Raw genomic sequence first — 26,277 nt, 5'->3', positions numbered from 1 at the left:
GCTGTGAGGCTAAGACAAGGAGTTTTAACTTCTGTGTGGTGGTTGTTCACCTTAGTTTTTACTTCTCACTTCTATGACTATAGACAACAAAAGCTACTGATCCCAGCTTAGTTGAGACTGTAATAGCAATAGTTTCCAGCTTTCAGTTTTCTTCACCGTCTCCACACCCGGACCACCTCTGTATACCCTGTGTGTGTGTGTGTGTGTGTGTGTGTGTGTGTGTGTGTGTGTGTGTGTAGGTGTGTGTAGGTGTGTGTAGGTGTGTGTGTAGTGTGTGTAGTGTGTGTGTGTGTAGGTGTGTGTGTAGGTATGTGTGTGTAGTGTGTGTGTGTGTAGGTGTGTGTGTAGGTATGTGTGTGCAGTGTGTGTGTGTGTGTGTGTGTGTGTGTGTGTGTGTGTTGCTAAGGATGAAATATGGAATGCAATGCTGCACTCCTCCATGGCCTCTGCATCAGTTCCTGCCTCCGGGTTCCTGCCCTGCTTGACTTCCTGTCCTGACTTCCTTCAGTCATGGACAGGGATGCAGAAATGCAAACTTGAATAAACCCTCCCCTCCCCACCTTTCTTCTGTCATGGTGTTTCATCAGGTAATAGTAACCCTAACTAAGACAGCTCTTATTTTTGGTTGTCCTTAATAATCAATCACCTTAAAAGCCAATGAACACGAAACGTTAAAAAAAAAATAAGGCCAGAAATTTCAGGAATGCAAAAATGTTAATAAACCACAAAGTGCCTTTAATTCTTATTAGGAAATTAGACATTATTCTACATTTTTGTTATCAGCCTTTTCCACTAAAAACTGGGGAATCATTACTTTGTGGCCATTACTGCCTATATGCTTTCTGAACTTAGAATAGTTTTCTCTATGGAATATTAAGTGGTTCTCCTGGGTCATTTATGCAATTCATTTGGGAAGTACTGAACTGCTGTGCTTGGCAGGGAGGGACCTCTTACCCTGAGGAACATTTCATGGATTATAAAGAGAGAGGTGGTGTGGATTCCCAAGGCTGAGCCCATGTCAGCAATACACAAATACACATTCACTCAAGACTTCTCTCTCTCTCTCTCTCTCTCTCTCTCTCTCTCTCTCTCTCTCTCTCTCTCTCTCTCTCTCTCTCTCTCTCTCCCCCCTCTCTTTCTCTCACATAGGTGCATATGATGTTATCAGAAAAAGTTCTTGTAATATATGTTTGCCCCTACAAAGCATGCCTGATCTTCCATAAGCATGATTATATTTAAGTCAGAACCTCAACAATGGTTTTTCTTGTTGGAACCTGTACCATTAGAGGGCCATTGTCTACCCAAGGACCTTCTGATAGCTTCATTCTCCTAATGTCCTCACAGAATGTCAAAGCACAGAAAACCCACAGAGAGCCTGTGATCCAGAATAGGAAAATGCCACTCCAAAGCAAAGAGGAAATGGCTGTGGGGGCGGGGGTGTCGCCTTTTTCTCATTAAACCAGATCATTAGTTTAAAATATCTGTGGTTTGGTTAACCACAGCTGAAATACCTACCAACTCCCAGCTGTCCACAGATGCTCCCCTAGCCTCCAGATTTTCCAGCACTGTTCCCCATAAATGTCCAGACAGCAGTAGATGTCTGTGAACCCAGCCTCAGACTGTCTTCTTTACCTGAGTTTGTGAATTTCCATCTTGGATGAAGAAGAGCATTTTCACAAGGATTGGGACAGAGAAGAAACATTACCTATATCCTCTTTTCCCCCAGTCAGCACATCTTCTATTTTAGAAATAGAGCTTTAGGTGGAAGGTGTGGCTAATAGAATGTAGGAAAATCTACCAGCTTCTCACTATATCAGCTTCTACCCAATGTGCCAACAACCTAGGACACTAGCTGATTGCATACCCTGCTATCAAGGCTGGCTAATAGCCCTATGCTCTAAACTACTCGCATACCATAGCAAAGACTGATTGTGGATCCATGTGTTATCTCACACAACAAAAGGGATTTTGCAGTGTGATTAAGACTCTGAGATAAGAATACTATCTTGGATCACCCCAGGACCCAATATTCTGTAAACAAAAGGGTCCTTGTCAGTGAAGGAGGGAGACAGGAGAATCGGATTTTAAAAAGACATAAGTGATAACAAAGGAAAAGAGACAAGAAATGAGAGGGGACATGGGAAGAGCTGGATAAAGAACACAGAATGGAGGGAAATGATGTGATTATACTTTAATAATAAAGAACACAGAATGGAGGGAAATGATGTAATTATACTTTAATAATAATAAAAATTTGACCAACAGAGACAGACGCTAGATGGGGCAGACATTTTTGAAGATACTATTTTGGTAGTCTAAGGCAGAGAAAGTATCCACAAACCAATGGATGTAGATAGCCCCTAGAGACAGGCAAACAAAGGAAATGGATGATCTTTCCCTAGAACTCCAGAATGCATCTCTAGCTACCTGTTTCAGAATTCCTAACACCAGAACTATGTGACAAGCTATGTGTACTGTGTTAGATCACTGAACTGTGGTCTTTATAGTGGCATTAGAAAAAAGATTCGATATGAGCAGCAATAATTGGACTTACAGTTTATTAATAACAGTAACAAAAATGAACTATTAATAACAAAAAAGATGTAGTTGGGGAAGTTGGAGGAAGGTAGTAGTAGATGAATATGATTAATATGTATCATATAAATCTATGAACTATTCAAAGAATAAAAGTACTTTAATGAAGAGATACAATTATAAATTTAAGTAAATATTTAATATAGAAACATCAAATTTATAGCGCTTGAAAGTATCTAAAATATAACCTAATGTGTATACCTCTATCCATACATATTAAATATATTAGGCCTTGGGTAGAGTATCTATTTCATGAGACAGGAATATAATGGGTGTAGCTAAGTGTTTTATCTGGTCCTTTTTGTGAAACACTATAGTTTTAAGCATGAAGACTGCTGGCACTCCATTTTAGCTTGTTTTCTTAAAAGTCCACTGTAGTAACAGAATGTTATGGTTCTATTTGAAGTCTAGAGCAGTGGTTCTCTACCGTCCTTTTAATACATTTCATCATGTTGTGGTGACTCCCAATCATAACATTCTTTTTGCTGCTACTCCATACCTGTAATTTGCTACTGTTAAGAATCGCAGTGTAAGTATCTGATATGCAGGATATATGATCTGCAACTCCTAAAGGGGTCACCACCCACATGTTAAGAGCCACTGGTCTGGAGTCTCATTTACAGATTCTCAGCTTTGGCACTGTTGACATTTGAAGCCAGATAATTCTTTGTTGTGGGTGGACAGTTATCCTGATCATCTAAAGTCGTTTACAGCATCCTCAGCATTAGATGTTCACAGTTGTGAAAAACAAAATGGCACCAGGCGTTCACAGTTGTGCCCTGGCAAGCAAACTTGTGAAAACTACTGCTCTGTCGCCCACAGTTTGGTGGTGACCCCTTCAGCATCCACAGGGATATTTGACTATTTTGCTAGGGAAATTATCAAAACACCCAAAAGATGGGTGTTTCTATAAAACCCACATTTATGAGTCAAGAAGGCCAACAATCTCAAGAAAGCTTTCTCTAGGAAGCCTTGTTCTTCCTGCTGCCTGGATGAGATCTCTGGTCGATGGCACATTCCTTGGTCTGCTGTCTTTGTCAACATTCATTCCCAGGCCACCCATGTATGGCTTACTGTTGTCTGTGAGGGTTTCTTGTTTGCTATGCTTCCTCTTCGAGAGCTTTGTGCTTGGCTCTCCTACCTGGGCCTAACCACCCGGTGTTGGTTTTCTCTTTAGCCTATATTGATAAAATATCAGCCACCTTCTCAAATTATAGAGCTGCACCCAACACTTCTCTTCCAAAGGCTGTCTGTATTACTGGAGTTCTAGATTCCTCCCCAACTCCTGGCTCTTGAGCCTGTTGTTTTTCTATACACTCTGTGATATTTAAAACATGTTATAATAATCTAACCATAGAAAAGTCATTTGACTACTAAATAAGGATGTAAGAAATATTAAATACATATCTATTTATACATAAAAGTATTTCAATTTGACTGAAATGTCACAACACATTTTCTAAAAAGATGTATTTTAATGATGACAAACAGCATTCAGTACATATTTTTATTATATTAAGCATGTCCTATCAAATATATAAAGCTAAACTGGCAGAACTACAATTTGCTTTATCATGAAGGGTTTGTGATTTAATGTTAGAGAAGGACACTTAGGGGTGAGTGGCATCCAAGTAGTAACTAAACCTTGCTACAAGCAGGACACCTGGGAGGGAAAAGACTCAGGAGCACTGTGGCACTCTCCTCTGCATTAAGACAAGTTCTAATAGTGCCTGCTGAATTATGAAAGTCCTCCAATCCCCCTAGGTTTTATAGTCTTTTAAGGCATATAAAAAGAAAAATTGATAAAAAACAAATGTTTTCTTTAAGCTATTTCAAGATAATAACATACAACAGTTCCTTTTAAAAAAAGAAGAGGAGGAGGAGGAAGGGGGAAGAAAGCCCATCCTAGTCATTTAAAAAAATAATAATAACCATTTGGCAGAGGTTTATCTTCTAAAGCCAAACAACAGAAAGTAAACAAATACCCAACAACAAAGTGGGCCAGCTGCCCTGATGCAGCTAGGATATTAACTGGTTTCATGATACTCAGTTTACCACCTCCTGGAGTCCCAGCCCAAGAACCAGCCTGTGAAGGTGGGTGGCTCATGGCCTTGTTTTATGATGACAATTGGTGTCCTCTTATCTCTTCCAGAAGGGTCTGTCTCGAGGTATGTTTTGGCTAAAAAGAGTTGAAAAGACAAAAGTTCAGTTTCAGTAAAATTGAAGCCAATACACACTGAAAATTCTTTCATACAAGTAGAGAACTGAATTCTCCTTGCCCCCAAGAAGCCTAATGTAAACAGTCTCTAGTCATGTCTCTCATCTGCCATGCAAAGTATCATTATAAAGTCTCTTTGTTGCCTGAGAGAATTCTTAAATTTATGAGATTATCCATATGAGTAAATAGAAAACTGTGTTTAAAAGGACACCAAAAAAATTCAGAAATAATTGTATTTCAAATAGGGCAACAAAACATTCTCCTTGTATCTGTTATGAAATTCTCTCACTTTAAAAGACACTATTATAGCACTGGTTCCTCTTCCAGAGGTCCTGAGTTCAATTCCCAGCAACCACATGGTGGCTCACAACCATCTGTAATGAGATCTGGTGCCCTCTTCTGGCCTGCAGGTGTACATGCAGGCAGAATATTGTATGTATAATAAATACAGCTTGAATTCTGATTTGATACGTGTTTGTGGAAGACAGGATAAGGGAGGACAGGCAGGCCAGCTGTGATGACCATGCTGGGCTACTGCTACAGTTGTCCCAGGACAGCTTACCAGACTTCATTGATTCCTTTTTCTCAACTTCATTGGCATCTTTGCCAATCCAGATAAAGATCTGAAAAGCAGAGTGAAAGCGTGTGCTTACAGGGCGCACTGACTTGGCGTTTTGCCCACTCTCCCACTTCACGTTCAGAACCCACGCGGGAAGGAGGTGAAGGTGGGGCCTGTGGAAGCCCTGCGGCTTTCTTAAGACTCCTCCCCCCAACAGGAGACCCTGTAGCTGCAGGTCTGAGCGGCAAATGACTGCATGTAGGGCCAGGACTCATTTCTGAAGGTCCTTGGGAATCTCTGGCTTCCAACTGGTGCTTTCTTGTAGTTTAGTGCAATATAAAACTTTTATAAAGTGATAGAATGTTCACTAGTTAAATATCAAGAGTTTAAATTTTAGCTGGGCTGTAGTGGTGGTTCCAGGACAGAAGAAGGAGAAGGAGGAGGAGGAGGAGGAGGAGGAGGAGGAGGAGGAGGAGGAGGAGGAGGGAGGAGGAGGAGGAGGGAGGGGGAGGGGGAGGGGGGAGGGGGAGGGAGGAGGGAGGGAGAAGGAGGAAGAAGAAGAAGAGGAAGAAAGGAAGGAAGATCTGAAAACAAGTACGTGGCTGATTCCAAGATTCCTAATCCAGTGTTTGACATATTGTTCTATATGATTTGATTCTTAACATATGTCTGTCCTTTTCACAGTTGTAATTTACAGAGATTTTAAAAGACCACCAGATGTAGATAGCCTGTCCAGTCACTACTGATTTTCTCCTAAAGTGAGATCTTTCAGACAGAAACATATTTTTCTGCTTCAATTCAAACCTATTCTGTGCCTGATTTTTTTTTTCCTGAAAGGGATGGGTTCCTTAAGAAATCTTGTCAAAATTCAGGAGAAATTCTCAATATTTTGTTGGTCTCTTTGACAGCATTGTACATATTCATGTATTTTAATATGGTGAATGTACAAATAACAGTGAGTTTACAAATAAATGAAAAGTTAAAGTTTTTGCCTGAAACTGTAAAAGGTGGAAGCTGCGAGAAATCAACAAACTCTGTGGCATTTCTCTTGAGGACAGCCTATGTCCCCAAACCCATTTATCATTTGAATTGCCATTCTCAAAGCAAGTACTGTCAGTTCCCAACCATAAGTCCAGCCCCTTGTGATGAGCAAAATATAGCTCTACCTGTTCCCACGCATCGAGTAGCATGACATCATCTTCTGCTAGGTCATCTTGGGTGAACTCTCCGGGAACTTCCTCAATCTGAAATGTTTGAAGAACTTTATGAGCAAACAAGACAGCAAGAAAGTTTCTGATACACAGGAGACAAACTCTGTCTTGTGCTTAGGATGACAGTGAAACCAGTCATATTTTTCTTAGTTTAGGGTAACAGATTGATCTAGGTAATCAACAAACAGATGGTACCGTGTGGTTAATATAAATACAGCATCTGAACACCTTTAGGATGGACATGTACCATCAGTGTGAACACGGCTCCTCTGACCTTTCATTTCCCCCTGACAAAGGCTTCACAGATTTTGTTGCCTGCCTAGCTAGTCTCAACACATTTGATATACTGGTCTGGGTATGGAGTTGTCTTTCTAAGTCAAGATTATTTTAGTTAAGAGTCAGTAGTAATTTTAATAAATCAACAAATTGGTTTTTTTGGGTTTTTTTTGTTTTTTGTTTTCGAGACAGGGTTTCTCTGTGGCTTTTGAGACTGTCCTGGAACTCGCTCTGTAGACCAGGCTGGTCTCAAACTCACAGAGATCCGCCTGCCTCTGCCTCCTGAGTGCTGGGATTAAAGGTGTGTGCCACCACTACTGCCACCACCACACAGCTGAAATCAACAAATTTAATAAGGCAGCATAATATATATGGAAATTTTCATTGTTTTTAGTTGTAATGGAATGCATTTTGTTGTTTTTTTTTACCATTAAATGGTATTTAGGTTACTGCAGTACCAATATAAATAGACACATGTTGACCTAAAGGTCAAAGTTTTAGAGAGTTCTGCAGTTTTCCCTGATTCTTAGGAAGATTTGACAGTTTCGATTTTGGTTCCCCCATTCCTGGTACCCTCCCTCTGAGCAGTCACATGGATGGAGTTGACCTTGGTGTCTGCTGGTCTATAATGGCAAATGTGACTTAGCAGTGCTTTTCTGTGCTTCTGACTTATCACAGGAAAATAGGCAGAAGCTCCAGGCTGAGCCCACCTAGAACAAGCTAACCAGGCAGCCCTATCATCATACATGTTTGTACCAGGCATGCCTGTTTGTTTTGCCCAGAGGAGATTCTGAAATCCTTAGAATAACAACAAAAAAGCAAAAGCAAAACAAACCAGAAAGAAACCTAACATGTTTAGAGAGGAATACATTGATTTATATTATCTTTGTTTTAAAGATTATTATTATTATTAGTGTGTGTGTGTGTGGTGTGTACCTGATGCATAAGGTCCTAGGAAAGCCAAAAGAGAGTGTCTTGAATTCTGTAGAGCTGGAGTTATAAGTGGTTGTGAGCTGACTGATGAGAGTTCTAGCACTGAACTTGGATCCTCTACAAGTGCAGTATGTGCTTTTAACTACTGGGCCATCTCCCCGACCCTGTACTGTCTTCTTACAGAATATTTACCAATCATCTGATCATCTAAAAAAAATAATAACTGAGTCAGAAGAACACGTGAGTGACCTGCCTGCCACCTGAACTGCTCCACTCCCTAGATTCTGTTACCATGGACCCATAACATGATCCATATCCTCCTGCCTCATGACCTTCCCTGCAGCTGTGCCCCGCCCCCAACTCCAGCTGACCTCCACTGCTCAGATACAGGCCACAAGAGTCAGAAGAAAAGGTTCAGTTCACACCAGCCAGAAGAAGAGGTATAGGCCACACCAATCAGAAGAACAGAGACCCTCCATACCCGCTGCACCAAAACCAGTCAACAGAAGATCAGCTCCTAACTCCCTAGTTGATCAGGGGTCATATAGGCCATCAGAAATCCAGGTCCAAAGACCAGAAGACCAAAGAGGAAACAGAAACCAAGAAACAAAACGCCCATCCAACAAAGGAAAACTGCAAACTCAGAAATCAGCACCTAGACCTATAATCAACCCAGACACCTAAATGTCAGTGTAAGAATACAAACAATAACAACCAGGGTGATATAGTACCACCAGAGCCTAACCATCCTATGACAGCCAGACCTGAATATCCCAAGACAGCTGAAGCACAAGAAAACAACCTTTAAAACAATTTTATGAAGATAATAGAAGTCTTTAAAGAGAAATATAAAACAGAATTCTCCTGAAGAAATCAAGGAAAAGACAAAAAAGGGAAGAAATCAATAAATCCTTTAAATAATGCCAAGGGGGAGGGAGGATAGGTGAAGGAAACTGTTCAAGACCTAAAAATTGAAATAGAAGCAATAAAGAAAACACAAACTGGGGGAATTCTGGAAATGGAAAATCTGGGTAAGCAAACAGGAACTATAGATACAAGCATCATCAACAGAATAAAAGAAATGGAAGAGAGACTCTAAAGTGTTGAAGATACAATAGAAGAAATAGATTGATTGGTCGAAGAAAATGTTAAATCTAAAATATTTCTAACACAAGACATCCAGGAAATCTGAACCACTATGAAAAGACCAAACCTAAGCCTGGCGGTGGTGGCACATGCCTTTAATATCAGCACTCAGGAGGCAGAGATAGGCAGATCTTTGTGAGTTTAAGACCAGTCTGGTCTACAGAGTGAGTTCCAGGACAGACTCCAAAGCTACAGAGAAAGCATGTCTCAAAGCAAACAAAAAAAAATAAGGAAGAAAGAAAAATAATAGGAATTAAAGAATCCCAGTTCAAAAACCCAGAAAATATATTTGATAAAATCATAGAAGAAAATTCTCCTAACCAAAGGAAGGACATGCTTATAAAGGTACAAGAAGAAGCTTACAGAACACCAAATAGATTGGATCAGAGAAGAAAGTCCCCTCACCACATAATAACACTAAACACACAGAACAAAACTACAAGGGAAAAGGCCAAGTAACATATAAAGTCAGACCTACTAGAATTACACTCAACTTCTCAAAGGAGACTAAAAACCAGAAGCAACTTGCAGACTCCAAGAGATCATGGATTACAGTCAAGACTATGATACACAAAAAAAACTTTCAATCATCATAGAAATAAAATATTTTATGACAAAGTCAAATTTAAACATCTATCCACAAATCAAGTCCTACAGGAGGTTCTAGAAGAAAAACTCGAATGCAAGGAAGTTAACTACACCCACAATAACACAAGCAATAAGCAATCTCACACCAACAAAACCCAGAGAAAGGAAACACACACACAAAACCATCACCACCAACAACAAAATAGGAACTGATATCTCTCAATATCAATGGATTCAATTCCCCAGTAAAAAGACACATGATAACAGAATGAATACAAAAACAGGATCCATTGTGCTGCATACAAGAAACACACTCCAACATCAAAGATAGATAGTTGTTCCTCAGAGCAAAGGGTTAGAAAAAGACTTTCCAAGCAAATGGATCTAAGAAACAAGCTGTTATAGTTATTCTAACATCTAACAAAATAGACATCAAACCAAAATTAATCAATAGAGATGGAGAAGGACATTTCATACTAATCAAAGGAAAAAGTCCACCAAGATGATGTTTCAATTATTAACATCTATTCCCCAAACGCAAGGCCACCCACATTTGTAAAAGAAACATTATGAAAGAAATCACACATTGACTCTCACACATTTATAGTGGGAGACTTCAACACCCCACTCTTACCAATGAACAGGTCATTCAGACGGAAATTAACAGAAATAATGGAACTAACAGTCATTATGACTCAATGGACCTAACCAATATCTAGGGAACTTTTACCTGACCACAAAACAATAAACCTTCTCAGCACATCATGGAACCTTCTCCAAAGCTGACCACAGACTGGATCACAAAGCAAATTTCAACAGATACAAGAAAGTTAACAATAACCCCTGTATCCTATCAGGCCACCAGTGGTTAAAGCTACATATCAACAAAAACAGAAACAACAGAAATCATACAAACTCATGAATACTGGAGAACCGCCTAGTGAATAACTACTGGGTCAAGGCAGAAATAACAAGGAAAGATTTCCTAGAATTTAATGAAAACCAATTCACAGCATACCCAAACTTTTGGATACAATGAAAGTGGTGCTAAGAGGCAAGTTCATAGAACTAAGTGCCTTCATAAAGAAATTGGATCTCATACTCGCAAATTAGCAGCACACCTTAAAGCTTTAAAACAAAAAAGAAGCAAACACTCCCAAGAGGAGTAGTTGGCAGGAAATAATCAAACTGACAGCCTAAATCAATAACATAGAAACAAAGAAAACAATACTACTGTGGAATAATCCCCTTGAACACTGCAAAGATTTGTCACTCAAAATGCCATAATAAAATGATATTGTCCAGTAGCTAGGCAGGACGGGTGACCAAGCTAAGGATGATGGGAAGAAGAAGGGTAGAGTCAGGGTTTCCAGGCAGATGCAGAGAAAGCAAGATGGACACACCAGGCTGCATGGCAAAGCTTATCTAAGAAATATGGGTTAATTTAAGTGTAAGAGTTAGCTAGTAAGAAGCCTAAGCAGTTGGCAAAACATTTATAATTCATATTCAGCTTCTGAGTCATTTATTTGGAAACTGGCAGGCAGGAGAGAAATGTCCCCTTCAATACAGCGAATCAGTGAAACAGAGTTGATTCTTTGAGAAAATCAACAAGATAGACAAATCCTTATCCAAAGTAACTAAAAGACAGAATATCCAAATTAACAAAATCAGAAAGGGAACCCATCATCATTTCCCTAGCTAACCATCCCCCACAACATCAGCAGCCCCTACAGGTATGAGCACCACCCGTACCAACTGGAAGAAGAGCAGCCTCCCCATGAACAGCCCTCTCCAGCAACATCAGCAAACCCTATAGGCACAAATGCCACCCATAACAATTGGAAGGACAGGCACAGGCAAAACCAGTTGGAAGAACAGACCCCATAGATAAAAGTAAAGTCCACACCAGTCATGAGAATAGGTTGATATGATGGACCTAGGCACCCAACCTTTCACAAACCTCAGCTGAGGCAACCCTATATGACCTGACAACCAACCAATCACCAGAACCCTTGGTCATTTAGCCCAAAACAATAAAGGAAACAACAATAAAGAAGCAAAAGACCCATCCAACAAAGACATCATAAGAATCAACACCTGTACCAATAAATAGCCCAATTTTAGATAGGTAAATGGCAGTGTAAGAATACATTCGACAACATGAAGAGTAATATGCCACCACTGGAAATTAGTGGCTTTTCAACAAAACCTGAGCATCCCAATGCAGAAGAAGCAGAAGAAAATGACCTTAAAAATACCTTAGTGGGGATGATAGAGGCCCCTAAAGAGAAAATGAAAATTTCCCTTAAAGAAACCCAGGAGGAGTAGATGACAGTAAATATCAAACTCAGAGCTGAAATCAATAAAATAGAAGCAAAAAACAATACAAAGAATCAATGAAGCAAAGAGTTGATTCTTTGAGAAAATCAACAAGATAGACAAACCCTTATCCAAACTAACTAAAAGGCAAAGAGAGAATATCCAAGTTAACAAATTAGAAATGAAAAGGGGGACATAACAACAGACACTGAAGAAATCCAGAGAATCATTAGGTCATACTTCAAAAACCTCTGCTCCACAAAATTGGAAACTCTAAAAGAAATGGACAATTTTCTGGATAGGTACCACATACCAAAATTGAATCAAGATAATTTATATAGCCCTATAACCTCCAAGGAAATAGAAGCAGTCATTAAAAGTCTGCCAAGCAAATAAAAAGCACAGGGCCAGATGGTTTCAGTGCAGAATTCTACCAGAATTTCAAAGAAGAGCGAATATACTCCTCAAATTGTTCCACACAATAAAAACAGAGGGAATATTGCCAAACTCTTTTTATGAGGCTACAGTTACCCTGATACCCAAACCACATAAAGAATCAACAAAGAAAGAAAATTACAGACCAACTTCCTCATGAACATTGATGTAAAAATATTCAATAAAATACTGACAAACTGAACCCAAGAACACATTAAAAAATCATCTACCATGATCAATTAGGCCTTATTTCCCAAAGATACATGGATGGTTCAACATATGAAAATATGTCAATGTAACCCACCTAATAAATAAACTGAAAGACAACATGATAATCTCATTAGATGCTAAAAAACCTTGTGACAAACTCCAATACCCCTTCATGATAAAGGTCTTAGACAAGTCAGGGATATAAGGGACATACTGAAATATATAAAGGGAATATACAGTAGGCCAATAGCCAGTATCAAATTGGATGGAGAAAAACTCAAAGCAATTCCACTAAAATCAGGGACAAGACAAGGCTGTCTACTCTCTATATCTATTCAGTATAGTACTTGAAGTCCTAGCCAGAACAATAAGACAACAAAAGGAGATCAATGGGATACAAATTGGAAATTAAGAAGTCAAGCTTTCACTATTTGTAGATGATATGACGGCATTTATCAGTGACCCCAAAAACTCTACCAGGGAAATCCTACAACTTATAAACGCCTTCAGTAATGTTCCAGGATACAAGATTAACTAAAAAAATCAGTAGCCTTCCTATATACAAATAATAAATGGGTTGAGAAAGAAAGAAATCAGAGAAACATCACCCTTTACAACAGTAGCCACAAACAGTATGAAATATCTTGGGGTAACTAAACGTGAAAGACTTGTAAGACAAGAACTTTAAGTCTTTGAAGAAAGAAATTGAGGAAGATATCAGAAAATAGATCTCGCATGCTCCTGAATAGGTAGGATTAACATAGTAAAATTGGCAATCTTACCAAAAACAATCTACAGATTCAATGCAATCCCCATCAAAATCCCCAAACAATCCTTCACAGACCTTGAAAGAACAATACTCCATGCATATGGAAAAATAAAAAAACCCAGGATAGCCAAAACAACCCTGCTCAATAAATGAACTTCTGGAGGAATCACAATCCATGACTTCAAGCTCTATTATAGAGATATAGTAATAAAAACAGCTTGGTGTTGGCATAAGAGTAGATACATGGACCAAAGGAATCACATTGAAGACTCTGACATAAATTCACACACTTATGAACACCTGGATTTTTTTTAAAAGAAGCCAAAATTGTGCAATGAAAAAAAGAAAGCATCTTCAAGAAATGGTGCTGGCATAACTGGAGGACAACATATGGAAGATTGCAAATAAATCCATATCTATCACCATGCACAAAACTCAAGTTCAAGTAGATCAAAGCCCTCAATATAAATCCAGTTACACTCAAAACTGATAGAAGAGAAAGCGGGAAGTAGCAGCACAGACACTGAGATCATCAGGGGAATGCAAATCATAATGATTCAGATACCATCTTATACCTATCAGAACGGCTAAGATTGAAAACACTAATGACAGCTTATGTTGGAGAGGATGTGGAGTAAGGGAACACTCTTCCATTGCTGGTGGGAGTGTAAACTTGTACAGGCACTTTGGAAGTCAGTGTGGCAGTTTCTCAGAAACCTAATCACTCGTGGGCATATACCCAAAGAATGCTCAATCATACCACAAGGACACGTGCCCAACTATGTTCACAGCAGCATTATTTGTAATAAGCAGAACCTGGAAACAACCTCAATGCCCCTCAACCAAAGAATGGATAAAAAAAAATGTGACACATTTCCAAAACAGAGTATTACTCAGCAGTAAAAAAAAAAGGCAATGACATTATGAAATTTGCAAATGAATGGAACTTGAAAAAAAATCATCCTGAGTGAGGTAACCCAGACCCATAAAGACAAACAGTATGTACACACTCATAAGTGGATACTAGATGCAAAGCAAAGAATAACCAGGCTGCAATCCACAGCCCCAGAAAAACTAGGTAACAAGGAGGCTCCTAAGAGGTACCCATGGATCACCCTGGGAAGGGGAAATAGATGAGATCTCCTGGGTAAACTGGGGGATGGGAACATGAGGTTCAGGATGGTTGAGTTGGAGAAGGGATGGAGAGGGAGAGCAAAGGAAGATACCTTGATGAAGAGGACCATTATGGGGTTAGGGAGAAACAGGAAAATGCACAGGAATCCACAAGGATGGCCCCTACTAAGACTGCTGGCAATAGTGGACAGTATTCCCCCAGTAGCTGATGGAACCAGATGCAGAGATCCACAGCCAAGCACTGGGCTAAGCTCTGGGAGTCCAGTTGAAGGGAAGGAAGAGCGATTATATGACTAAAGGTGGTCAGGATTATGACAGGGAAACCCACACAGACAGTTGGCCTAAGCTTTTGTGAGCTCACAGACACTAGACTGACAGCTAGGGAGACTGCATGGGACCTAGGCCCTCTGCATGAGGGTGACAGTTGTGTAGCTTGATCTGTTTGTGGGGTCCCTGGCAGTGGAACCAGGATCTGACCCAGCTAAATGAGCTGACTTTTTGGAACCTATTCACTGTGGTGGGATGCCTGGTTCAATCTTGATGTAGGGGGAGGGACTTGGTCCTGCCTCAACATGATATGCCAGGTTTTCTTGACTCACCATGGGAGGCCTTAGCCTTTCTGAGGAGTGGATGGGGGGAGCTAGAAAGGATGTGGAGGAAGGGAACAGGAGGAGAGGATAGAAGGCAAAACTGGTTTATATGTAAAATAAATAAAAAATTAAACAAACAAGATCAGAAACAAAAATTCTTAGATCATGCTTCAAATACCTGTACTCCACAAAATTGGAAAATCTAAAAGAAATGGACGATTTTCTCAATAGATGCCACTTACCAAAACTAAGTCAAGATCAGGTAAACAATTTAAATAGACATGTAAGTTTTAAGGAAAGAGAAGCAGTCATTAAAAGTCTTCCAGCACCACCCCCAAAGAAAAGAAAAGCTCTGGTCCAGACACCTTTAACACAGAATTTTACCAGACTTTCAATGAAGAGCTAATGCCAATATTCCTCAAATTATTCCATAAAATAAAAACAGAAGGAACATTTCCAAATTCATTTTATGAGGCCAGAGTAACCCTGACACCCAAACTACACCAAGACTCAAGAAAAAAAGAGAATTATAGACCAGTTTCCCTCATGAACATTGATGCAAAATACTCAATAAAATACTGGCTAACAAAATCCAAGAACACATCAAAAAGATCATCCACCATGATCAAATAGGATACAGGGATGGTTCAACATATGAAAATAAATGTAATCCACCATACACACTGAAAGAAAAAAGCCACATGGTCATCTATTTAGATGTTGAAAAAGCCTTTGACAACATCCAACATCCCTTCATGATAAAAGTAGTGAAGAGATCAGAGATACAAGAGATATACTGAAATATAATAAATGTAACGTGTATTCTTCCTGCCAGTCGCCTGGGTCCCGTTGCCATTTTAGCCCCCAAATAACACACAACACACTGTATTAATTATGAAGCTGTTGGCCATTTGCTATGGTTTCTTAATGGCTAGCTCTGACTTAATTATTAACCCATAATTACTAATATATATTTCTATAAGGCATCCTGACCCATCCTTTCTTCCCCAGGGAATCACATGGCGACGATTCTCTTCACTACATTTCCCAGAATCCTCTTGGACTCCTACTCCCACCTATCTTCCTTCCCTATTGGCCAACAGGGCTTTATTCATCAACATATACACAGAAGAACTTCCCCCATCAAATAAAGGCAATATACAGTAGGCCAATAGCCAACATCAAATTAAATGTAGAGAAACTTAAAGCAATTCCACTAAAATCAGGGACATGGATTTACATTCCTTATCTATTCGATATAGTACTTGATGTTCTAGCTAGAGCAATAACACAACTGAAGGAGATCAACATATTGGAAAGGAGGAAATCAAAGTATCTTTATTTACAGATGATACTATAGAATACATAAGTAAAAATAAATATGGAGTTTTCTCAGAAAATTGGGTCTACTTGAAGACCCAGCTCTGTCACTCCTGCGAATACACCCAAAGGATGCCCCATTCTGCCACAAGGACACTTGCTCAACTCTCTTCATAGCAGGTGTATTGATAATGACTGGAAGTTGGGAAAAAAACTAAATATTTCTCAACCAGAGAATGGATAAAGAAAAATGTGATGCATTTACACAATGGAGTGTTACTCAGCTGTTAAAAACAAAACAACATGAAATTTCCAGGCAAATGGATGAAACTTGAAAAAACCACCTTGAATGAGGTAACCCAGAACCAGAAAGAGAAACATGATATGTACTTACATAATCATGCTATAATCTGCAGACCCAGAAAGTCTAAGTAACAAGGAGAGTTTAAGGTGGGATTCAAGAATCTCCCTTGGAAGAGGAAATAGAATAGATTTTGCAGGTAGACTGGGGGAGGGTGGGGTTGGGAACAGGAGGGATCATATGGGGAGTTCGATAGTGGAATAAATGACTGGAGGGGAGGAGGGAGAAATGACAGGAATTGGGGACATTTCTGGGCCCATGTGCAAAGCTAGTGTAATGGAAACTCCACGGAATTTATGAGAGTACCCCTAGCAAAGACTCCTGGAACCTGAACCAGTCACCTTCTGTAACCAGGCAAGGCCCCAAGTGAAAGGACTAGACACCAACCCAGCCTCTAAACCTACAGTTTGTCCTGCTGGTAGAATATTCTGGGACCAGAGCCTAGCAGAATCAAGACCAGAGACCAGACAGACTTCATCCAGCTACTGATGCAAGCAGATGCAGAGTTCCATTGCCAAACATTAGGCGGACCTCAGGAGTCCTCAGGAGGAGGGGGAAGAAAGAGTGAAGGAACCAGAGGAGACAGGGACACCGCAAGAACACAGCCCACAGAATCAACTGCCCAAGACTCACGGGGGCTCACAGAGATCAGGGAGCCTGTAGGGGTCGGACCTAGATCCCCTGCATATATGTTATGACAGAGTAGCTTGGTGTTCTTGTGGGACTCCTATCAGTGGAGCAGGGACTGTCCCTGACTCTTTTGCCTACTTATGGGACCCTTTTCCTCCTACTCAGCCTCTTTGTCCATCCTTGATGTGATGGTATGTGCCTGGTCTAACGTAGCATGTTACGCTGTGTTTGGTTGATGTCCCTGGGAAGGTTTCCTCTTTTCTGAGGGGAGGCGAAGGTGGGGTAGATCTGGGAGAGAGTGGGAGAAATGGTGGGGGGGGGACAGTGACTGGACATAATATATAAGAGGAAAATTTAAAAATTAGTAAACAAACAAAAAATCCTTTAAAAAAAAGCCTAAATGTCACTTTTCTGCTGTGTATTAATTTTTGTACACAAACCGTTAACACAGCAACCATACAAATTAAATACTGTGGTTTTCTACATTTAACAACTGAGAACATGGGCACAGAGAGTAGAGACTGGTCACCCATCCAGCATGTAACATCATCAGGTAGGTGATACCACGTGCATGGACTGGTTCTAAATGTTGTACTTTTCAACAGTGGGCTCTGATACCACGTGCTAGTCTACGTGATTAAATCTGTTTTCTGATGGTTACAGTAAGAGCAAACACATATCAGTAATATTTTTCTTAAACTGTTACAGGAACAAGAATGTTTCTAAATATCCCATAAGAAAAGCTACAGAACAAATGTATTTCTGATAATGGCTAATATGAGCATGAGTAGGTAAAAAAATGATCAAAGACTAATAGAGACTAATACACAGTTTTAATATATAACTGAAAGAGAAGCCAGAGTGCCTATTTTTGTAAATTATGTCTTTCTGAGAGTGTGGGTGCCTGACTACAATTGGCAGACCTACAATGCAACCTCTATGCTTAGGGCTCAGACAGCAGCACATAAGAGGAGGCAGAAAGATGATAAAAAGCCAGACGACCAGGGTCCCTGTAAGGTAATAGCCTAGTGGAAAATCACTTTGTCCCTGACTCGTCTCTAAACTCAGCACTTGGATCCATGACTGGAGTTAATGGCCAGCAATACTTCTGGGCCATGCTGTTTTTCTCTACTAGCTTACTGCACCTGCTCCGTAGCTCACTGCACCTGCTCCATAGCTCACTGCACATGCTCCATAGCTCACTGCTGGTGCTCCATAGCTCACTGCACATGCTCCGTAGCTCACTGCACCTGCTCCATAGCTCACTGCACCTGCTCCATAGCTCACTGCACATGCTCCATAGCTCACTGCTGGTGCTCCGTAGCTCACTGCTGGTGCTCCGTAGCTCACTGCACGTGCTCTATAGCTCACTGCATATGCTCCATAGCTCACTGCATATGCTCCATAGCTCACTGTACTTGCTCCATAGCTCACTGCATGTGCTCCACAGCTCACTGCACCTGCTTTATAGCTCACTGCGCCTGCTCTATAGCTCACTGCACATGCTCCATAGCTCACTGCATGTGCTCCACAGCTCACTGCACGTGCTCCATAGCCCACTGCACATGCTCCATAGCTCACTGCACATGCTCCATAGCTCACTGCTGGTGCTCCGTAGCTCACTGCACGTGCTCTATAGCCCACTGCACATGCTCCATAGCTCACTGCTGGTGCTCCATAGCTCACTGCATGTGCTCCATAGCTCACTACTGGTGCTCCATAGCTCACTGCTGGTGCTCCATAGCTCACTGCACGTGCTCCATAGCTCACTGCACATGCTCCATAGCTCACTGCACATGCTCCATAGCTCACTGCGCCTGCTCCATAGCTCACTGCACATGCTCCAAAGACCCTATAAAAGCCCACCCCTCTGCACAGCCCACTGTTGTCTCTGTTCCTACTAGAGGTGCCACCATTCTGTGTTTCTCCCCAGTCTCTTGTTGAGGTTGGTTGCATGATGTAACATTGTGGTGTTCCCTGGCTGCCAGTACCTGGACACTGGGAAACATCTAGACATGACAGAGAAGCTACACTCATGAAATCACAACAATATTGTTGTCTAAATGAGACCTGTCTAAGGACAATACCATTCAACATGACATGGATAGGGAACTTTCTGAAGGCCTTACACCTATATGAAGAGCTACAGAAAACCTATGCTACTGGTTTTATCCAAGAACGAGCCCCTTTATACCCAATCCCAAGCAGTCAAGCATTAACACATGTACATTCAAGCAACACTAAATGAACCTTATGTGGTGTGTATGTATGAATGTACCAAGAAGAGGTCATAATTTTGAGCTGGAATGGGGAGAACATGAATGGCACTGGATGGGGGAGGGGGTTACATAGGAATTGTTTAAATATAGGATTCATGGATAAAATTGTAAAAAAAAAAAGTTTAATTAAGAATCTAATTTTAGCAATATTAGCAGATAAAGCAAACGTGCATGTAAACCATATGCCAAAAGCTGTTTTGATACAATGCAGTATCCTATTAATACTCAAAATATAAAATAGGCTTCTCAGATAGTAAATTTATAAAATACAGCAAGTTCAAGGATTTTTTGTGTGCATGCATGCGTGTGTGCGTGTGTGTGTGTGTGTGTGTGTGTGTGTGTGTGTTTCTTAAGTTCAAGGATTTTCTACAAAGTAGGTGGCAAACTGTGGGTCCCAATAATTAATATTTATCATTATCCATTATTACATCTAAATTTTTGAGGTTAAATCGCTTGTAAGCTCCAAGTATGTTTTATAAACGGACAGTTTCTTAAGCACTTTATTTCTAGTAACGTATCTGGTGAGCTCTTAGGAAATTTTGTGTAATGAAAATTGTTTGTATCCAACAGGAAGAAAAGAATCCTTTAAGCTCACACAAAAGTCTAGCAGGTCAGTGATGGTCAAACATTTCTGATTAAGTGGCGGTAAGTGGCTGTAGCCCAGAATGGAATTTCAGAACCCAATATAAAATCATGTTCTGTCATGGACTGCATGTTAGTGTTCAGTATCAGGAGGCAGAGGCTGACGTGAGGTAATTAGGCTTAGTTGAGGTCACATGGACAGGCCCAGTGACAGGAGCTGTGTACTAAGAGACAGAGTCAGCTTACTGGGCCATGAGACCATGCTGGGAGGGTCCTCCCAGGTAACAGGTGTGCCTTGGTCTTGGGCCTCCCAGGCTCCAGAATGTGAAAAAGCCATACTTGCTGTTTAAACTCCCCAGACTACCACATTTGTGTTGAAACAACTTAAACAAAGACTTTGATGTGTTCTAAAGGGAGGTAGAACAGTCCATCCTGCATTAATCTCAGAAAGTAAACAACTGAAAAACTTCTGGAAGTCCCAGAAACTGATTAGATACATTAGGCCCCTCCCTTCCAAAGCAAGGACTGTTGTGAGACACTGTCAGCCCAGCCAAGATGCTTGGAAGTGATGTTCTCCATACAACAAGCTGCCTGCAAGTCATGCAGTGCACTCCAGGTTTCCAACTTTCATGAGCTGTCCTCCACAAAGGAGTTGGCTTTTGATGATGTAGCTGTCTTTGAGTAATTTCTGTTCTTATAGTAACACTAATAAAATTCATTGGTTTAGCATGTTGGACTTGGGTGGTTTCCTTACTTTGGTCTGTCATTGCTTCTCTATCTGGGTGTGAGCAGACATTTGTTGACATCTCCCTAGGAATAGTGTCACACAGTAGACATTCACAGTCTTCTAAGTCTACTTTTAATTGCCTGAATTGTAAAGGACTATAAAACAAAACATTCCAGCTGATATCAGTTAATTTTCAGGGGACCACAGAGCTCTCTGACTTTTTTCATTCAATCAAACTGAAGAAATTTTCCACTCCTCTGTGAAACTACCTGGAAATTTTACACTGGATGAACAATGATGGCTCCCCCATCTAATTACTCAATGTACAGAACCAGCCATCCATAGTTCACAAAGAAACAGTAAATGCTGAAACCAGGTATGAAGTAGCTATTTTTAAGAGCATTTTGATTAATATATTACTTTAGAGTTTTCTAGATGTTTCTGCATCTGTCACATCATTAAACTATCCTGCACAGAGTGAAGATACCCACATTTTACAAAGAGACTAACCTAGGACTCACACCAGTCACACATCTGGAAGTTCTAACACATCTGCCCAACATTAGGCTCTGTCTGTTTAAGACACTTACAATGAATCTTCCAGTTTTGTTGGAACAGCCGTAAAGCCGAGGTGGATGGTCTTCAGCCCGTGTTTCTAGCAATGGTGAGGTCTGGTAGTCTCCTCTCCCTCCAAGAGAGTTCCAGAACTCCTCTACGGAACACACAAGGAGTTAGCCAATGCGTATTCAGGAGCACATGCATGGTAGGATTTTACTTTAATGGCAATATTATCTCATGCTAACTTAATTATACCAGAAGACATCAACACTCTCGCAGTTAAAGGAGGCATCCTTATACAACTCTCGTGATACCAAACAATGATTATTTGTTGAATGAAGTCAATCAAGCACACGGCACCTGAAAGTGGTGACACACCTGGTTCTTGGCCTTCCTGAATCCTTGAGGCTTTGCACTTGAGGACATTAGTCACATACTCTGCTCCTTTCTCCTCGTCCTGACTAGCACCCTTTCCTATCCAGGTGAAGCCATTGTTTCGTGGCAGCTTTAGGACGAAAACATCATTGGAATTCAGTGAATTTGCATTAACATCAACCTAGAGAAGGAAGAAAAAAAATAACACTGTGAGTCAAATTCACGGCTGTCGCCATGCAACACCATCCAGCCTTCTGCCTGACCCCAGGAGATAAGCTCACGACACAGGTGCAAAAGACAGACGCCTGACCCCAGATCAGCTCAAGACTCAGGTGCAGCAGATGCCTGAAAAACTGGAGTAAGGACACCATGGTCAATGTCACATGACACTGAGCTGCTTCAGAAAGTAGAGCAAGGTTTGAAAGTTTGGCAGACTGTGGTATCCCAAGCCTTTACTCCCAGCACTCAAGAGGCATAAGAAGGCAGATCTCTATGAATTCAAGGCCAGTCTGGTTTACATAGACATGTCAGGGTAGCAAAAACTGGGTAGAGAGACCCTGTCTCAAAATTAATTAATTAAAAATAAATAAATAAGCAAGCCATCAGTCAAGAATTGAGGGTTTTGGTCAGGCATGGTAGTTCACACCTATAATTCTAGCACACTAGGGGCTGAAGGAGAAGAATCACAAAAGGCTAGCCTCAGCTACACAGAAGACACCATCTCAAAACAAGGCAAGAGGGCAGGGAGTCGGTTTAGTGGTTAGGAGTCTACACTGCTCTTCTGGAGGACTTGAGCTGGGTGCCAGCACCCACAACAAGGGGCTCCCAATTGCCTGTAACTCCAGCCCCAGGAGATCCAACACCATTTCTGGTTACCAAACACGGTAGGCAAACATGGCAGACAAACTTAGTAGATTCTCACATAGACAAACACAAAAGTTAAAGAGTACACACAACCCAATTAAGAACTTGACATAGTAATAAAAATGATATTCAGAGACACTACAGAGGATGAGACACGCTTGGCACCTGAACAGAGGGTGCAGTCCCGAATGTTAAATAAAGCAAAGATGACCCTTTTCCTCTTCGCTAAAGGATGGATCCCCAAACCCATAAAACAGAGATGGCTTCAGGTGCACTAGAGTCGTTTTCTGACTCAGGTAAATGCTGGCTCGAACCATAGATCTGTGGGGAGGATGGAAATCAGCCCTGGCACACATCTTCCTCGTAACCAGAGGCTGAAGACACCGCCACAGGTCTGCCAAGTGCAGTACGGATCCCTGTGTCCACAGATGAGGAAGCTCAGATGGGTTAGACACTGACCTGCGGTTGTGGCCTATGGGAACATCAGGCAAGGACAAGAGCCATGCAGTCTCTGGCCTGGCCATGATCATGAGCATTCTAGGACAGGCTTGGACCTGGGACTCTGTGGTTTGGTGACCTTGGGACCACATCTGTGAGAACTGGTCTGGGCACACAGTCATATAGCTGTGCATGGTTTTCTAGGTAACTGTGGAGCTGAGTATGACATCACTCCTAAGGGAACCAGGAACCACCAATAAGCCAGACCGAGACAGAGCAGACCAGGAGGGATGAGGAAAACAGGAGTGGACTGTCCAGATCAAGGTATCCGCCGTCGGAGGGATGGCTCTTGCCAGTCTGTAAGGGTCTGACTGGAGAGAAAACTAGAGGAAAAAGGAATGACTGTTGTAGGTTAAACGGCAAGCTCTGAGAATTGGTAGCATTGGGGAAACACAACTGTCCTCCTTCGGCAGGAATGAGGCTGACCCAAGCAAGGAGACCATCGGGTAAGAGGATGGGGAATGCTAGCAGCCAGGGCCGGATTTCAGGACTTGGGATTTCCTGTCTACATGTTTCCTTTTTAATGCAGAAGAAACAGCCAGGAATACAAAGGAAGGCGACAAGAGGCCAGGGTCTGGATTGGCGTGAGACTGGGGAAGGGTTTAGGAAGCGGCAACTTTCCAGGAGGCAAGACAGAAGGTGACATAAAACCATCATGACTGATGTGCCCGAGAAGCTGGAGCGGTAAAGGCTGATTCGGGACGCTGCAGAGAAATGCGGTGATGGACTGAGTTCAGCTGACGGCGCCTCCTAAAGAAACGCCAACTATGGAAGAGATCAGGAGTTCAACAGCGGAACACTATGCTCATCTCTGCATCATCCCAACTTCAGTAGATACGCTGCCGAAGCGAGCACAAGTACAACGTTATTATTTATACTTCCATATAAAGTCAAATGGGTGTCCACAGAGAACGCCACTGTCAGTACAAAGGGTTTTTTTAAAAAATAGCTATGATTAAATACATGAGAATCTGTGCCCAGAGACTTCAATATGGAAAACAAAATTTAAATGACTGACCATATAAGATCACCTTGGCCTGGAACACTTGCATGCTTAGAGGCCAGGCAGAGTAAACCCCAAGAAAACTGCTCTGGAGGGGTGGCTAGCATTTTAGAAGAACACTCAGGAAATGAGGTGACATAGTCACCTCATCAGAAAAAAATATGCTCAACAAATAAGTTGGCTGTGGCGAATTCCTGCGGCAGGTTAGGGAAAACAAGATCCGAGAAGTAGCCTTTGAAAGCGTTGCTCTCTTCGCCCAGCTTACCTTACTCAAGCTACCCAGAATGTGTGCTCTCGGGAAGATACAAATGATGGACCCAGAGAAAATCTGGAGAAAGCAAGAGACGGCTTCTAAAGCATTTGCTTTCAAACGCATCTCCTGGGTTCAAGGTAAATGATCCAGGGTCTGAGAATAAGTTAGTCAGACATATGAGGAAGGAGACTGCGCCCACAGTCAGGAGACACTCACTGCATGGAGAGAATATGCATGGGCATCTCCTGCCTGCAGCCAGGAGACACTACTGAAGATAGAGAATACGCATGGGCATCATCTCCTGCCTGCAGTCAGGAGACACTCACTGCATGGAGAGGATATGCACTGGGAACTGAAATCAAAGGAAGAGTCTAAGAAAACGCAGAGAAGGGGCCTTAGGCAGAGTAGGAGAACCGGGTCTGGTGCAATTTGGCTTTGGATAGAAGCCACAGGCTTTTGTTCTATGTAACAAGTATTTATTAACCAATTTAGGAAATCACTATAAGATATATAATGTATGGGTAACGTTGATATTAATTGATAAAACACTATCACTTTTATATAAGCTACTTATATATGAACTATTTTTAAATGCAAATAACCAGGAAACTTTTAATTCTTCCATAACCCAGAAGAGAAGATAATGTCTATGTGCAGATGTAGCTCATGAAACAGATCACAGGTCCGGTGATCTGAGGTGACTACCTTTATAGTCCCTCTGGGAGAGAGGACAGGATGTGCGAGGAGGAGATGCTGATAGAAACAAGCCAGCATGAAAGTGACAGAGACCATGGCTGAAGCCGTCACAATCACAGGGAAGGACCGGCTTCCCGGCAGATGACAGCAGAAGATGCTGTGGGCGCAGGACCGCAGGGGCGAGCGGCTGCTTTGGTGGAAGAGGTGGGGGCACCACAATAAGAAGAGAAATAAATCAGAGGGGCCTGAGAGAACAAGGCGACTGCCGGGCCCCGCCCCATGGGGCGGGGTCTCAGCGAATGGAAACCGAGGAAGAAGAGGATTGGAGGAAACGGTCCAGCCACCAGGCAGGGGGCGTCTCAGAGAGGTCTGGTGGATCTGGTGGATCGAGGAAAGACTGGCTAGATTTTCAGAGCTCGCTGAGTGGCTCGTGAAAAACTGAAAGGTTTAGAAGCATCTCCAGATCCGGGGAGACACAGGGCAACGGAGTGGTGGGAGAGACCTGAATTTCAACGGTGACTACAATCCAAGGTGTGACAGCTTACGCCGGTGTGGCCGGATTTTCTTGTCCAAAGGGCCTTGTTCTTAGACATCCCCGGGTTCCGTGGCCATCTGTCCATGCCTCCCAGTCCTTCTGCCCCAAACCTTTCAAGATGGAGCTGCAGCTACTTCCTGACCCTTGCCAGCTTTGCCGGCTGCTGTTGTCCCAAAACTCCCTCGTTTGGGTTCAGTGCCGTTGAAAACCCGAGCTGCCCTCTCACCCAACGCCCCTTCTTCTAGAAAGAGCACTGGCTTGCCGGTGTGTAGACGCTAATACCCCAGTGGCCAGGAGCGTTACAAGTGCACACCTGGAGCATATTCAAACGGTGCACAGCCTTACTTACCTCCACGATTCTGGTGATCGACGCCAAGTTCCTCCGGACTTGAAAGAGGCGCGTAGGGGGCGCCGGGGCCTGGCCCCCTTGCTTGGATGTTCCGTTCTGATAAATAATGAGTGGTTTGCTTTTGAACAAACTCAGCAGGTGAGCGGGCTCTTTGCCTTGAGAGACGCGGACCTGGGAGCACAGAGCAGGGGAGCAGATGTGTGAGGAAGAGCTTCCAAAGGTCAGGCTAATGGGAATTCGGAGGCACGCCCAGCTACCGGGGCC

At 41.9% G+C, this 26,277-nt stretch overlaps 1 protein-coding gene across 1 annotated transcript in view; it reads right to left on the bottom strand.

Moving 5' to 3' along the window:
• Positions 1–4,088: 4,088 nt before the first annotated feature.
• The window catches only part of Scin (scinderin), an 81,854-nt gene continuing 59,665 nt past the window's right edge, over positions 4,089–26,277 (bottom strand). The window contains exons 11-16 of the mRNA XM_040743208.1: positions 26,014–26,184; positions 21,819–21,996; positions 21,473–21,594; positions 6,539–6,616; positions 5,376–5,436; positions 4,089–4,774 (exon numbers count right to left, since the gene is read on the bottom strand). Of these exons, the coding sequence (XP_040599142.1) occupies positions 4,647–4,774; positions 5,376–5,436; positions 6,539–6,616; positions 21,473–21,594; positions 21,819–21,996; positions 26,014–26,184 (738 nt within the window). The 3' untranslated portion in view covers positions 4,089–4,646. The remainder of the gene's footprint in view (positions 4,775–5,375; positions 5,437–6,538; positions 6,617–21,472; positions 21,595–21,818; positions 21,997–26,013; positions 26,185–26,277) is intronic.

The sequence above is a fragment of the Mesocricetus auratus genome, unplaced genomic scaffold (assembly GCF_017639785.1).
Source record: "Mesocricetus auratus isolate SY011 unplaced genomic scaffold, BCM_Maur_2.0 Super-Scaffold_15014, whole genome shotgun sequence".
Classification (NCBI taxonomy): Eukaryota; Metazoa; Chordata; class Mammalia; order Rodentia; family Cricetidae; genus Mesocricetus; species Mesocricetus auratus.
This window is presented reverse-complemented; position numbering and strand designations above follow the sequence as displayed.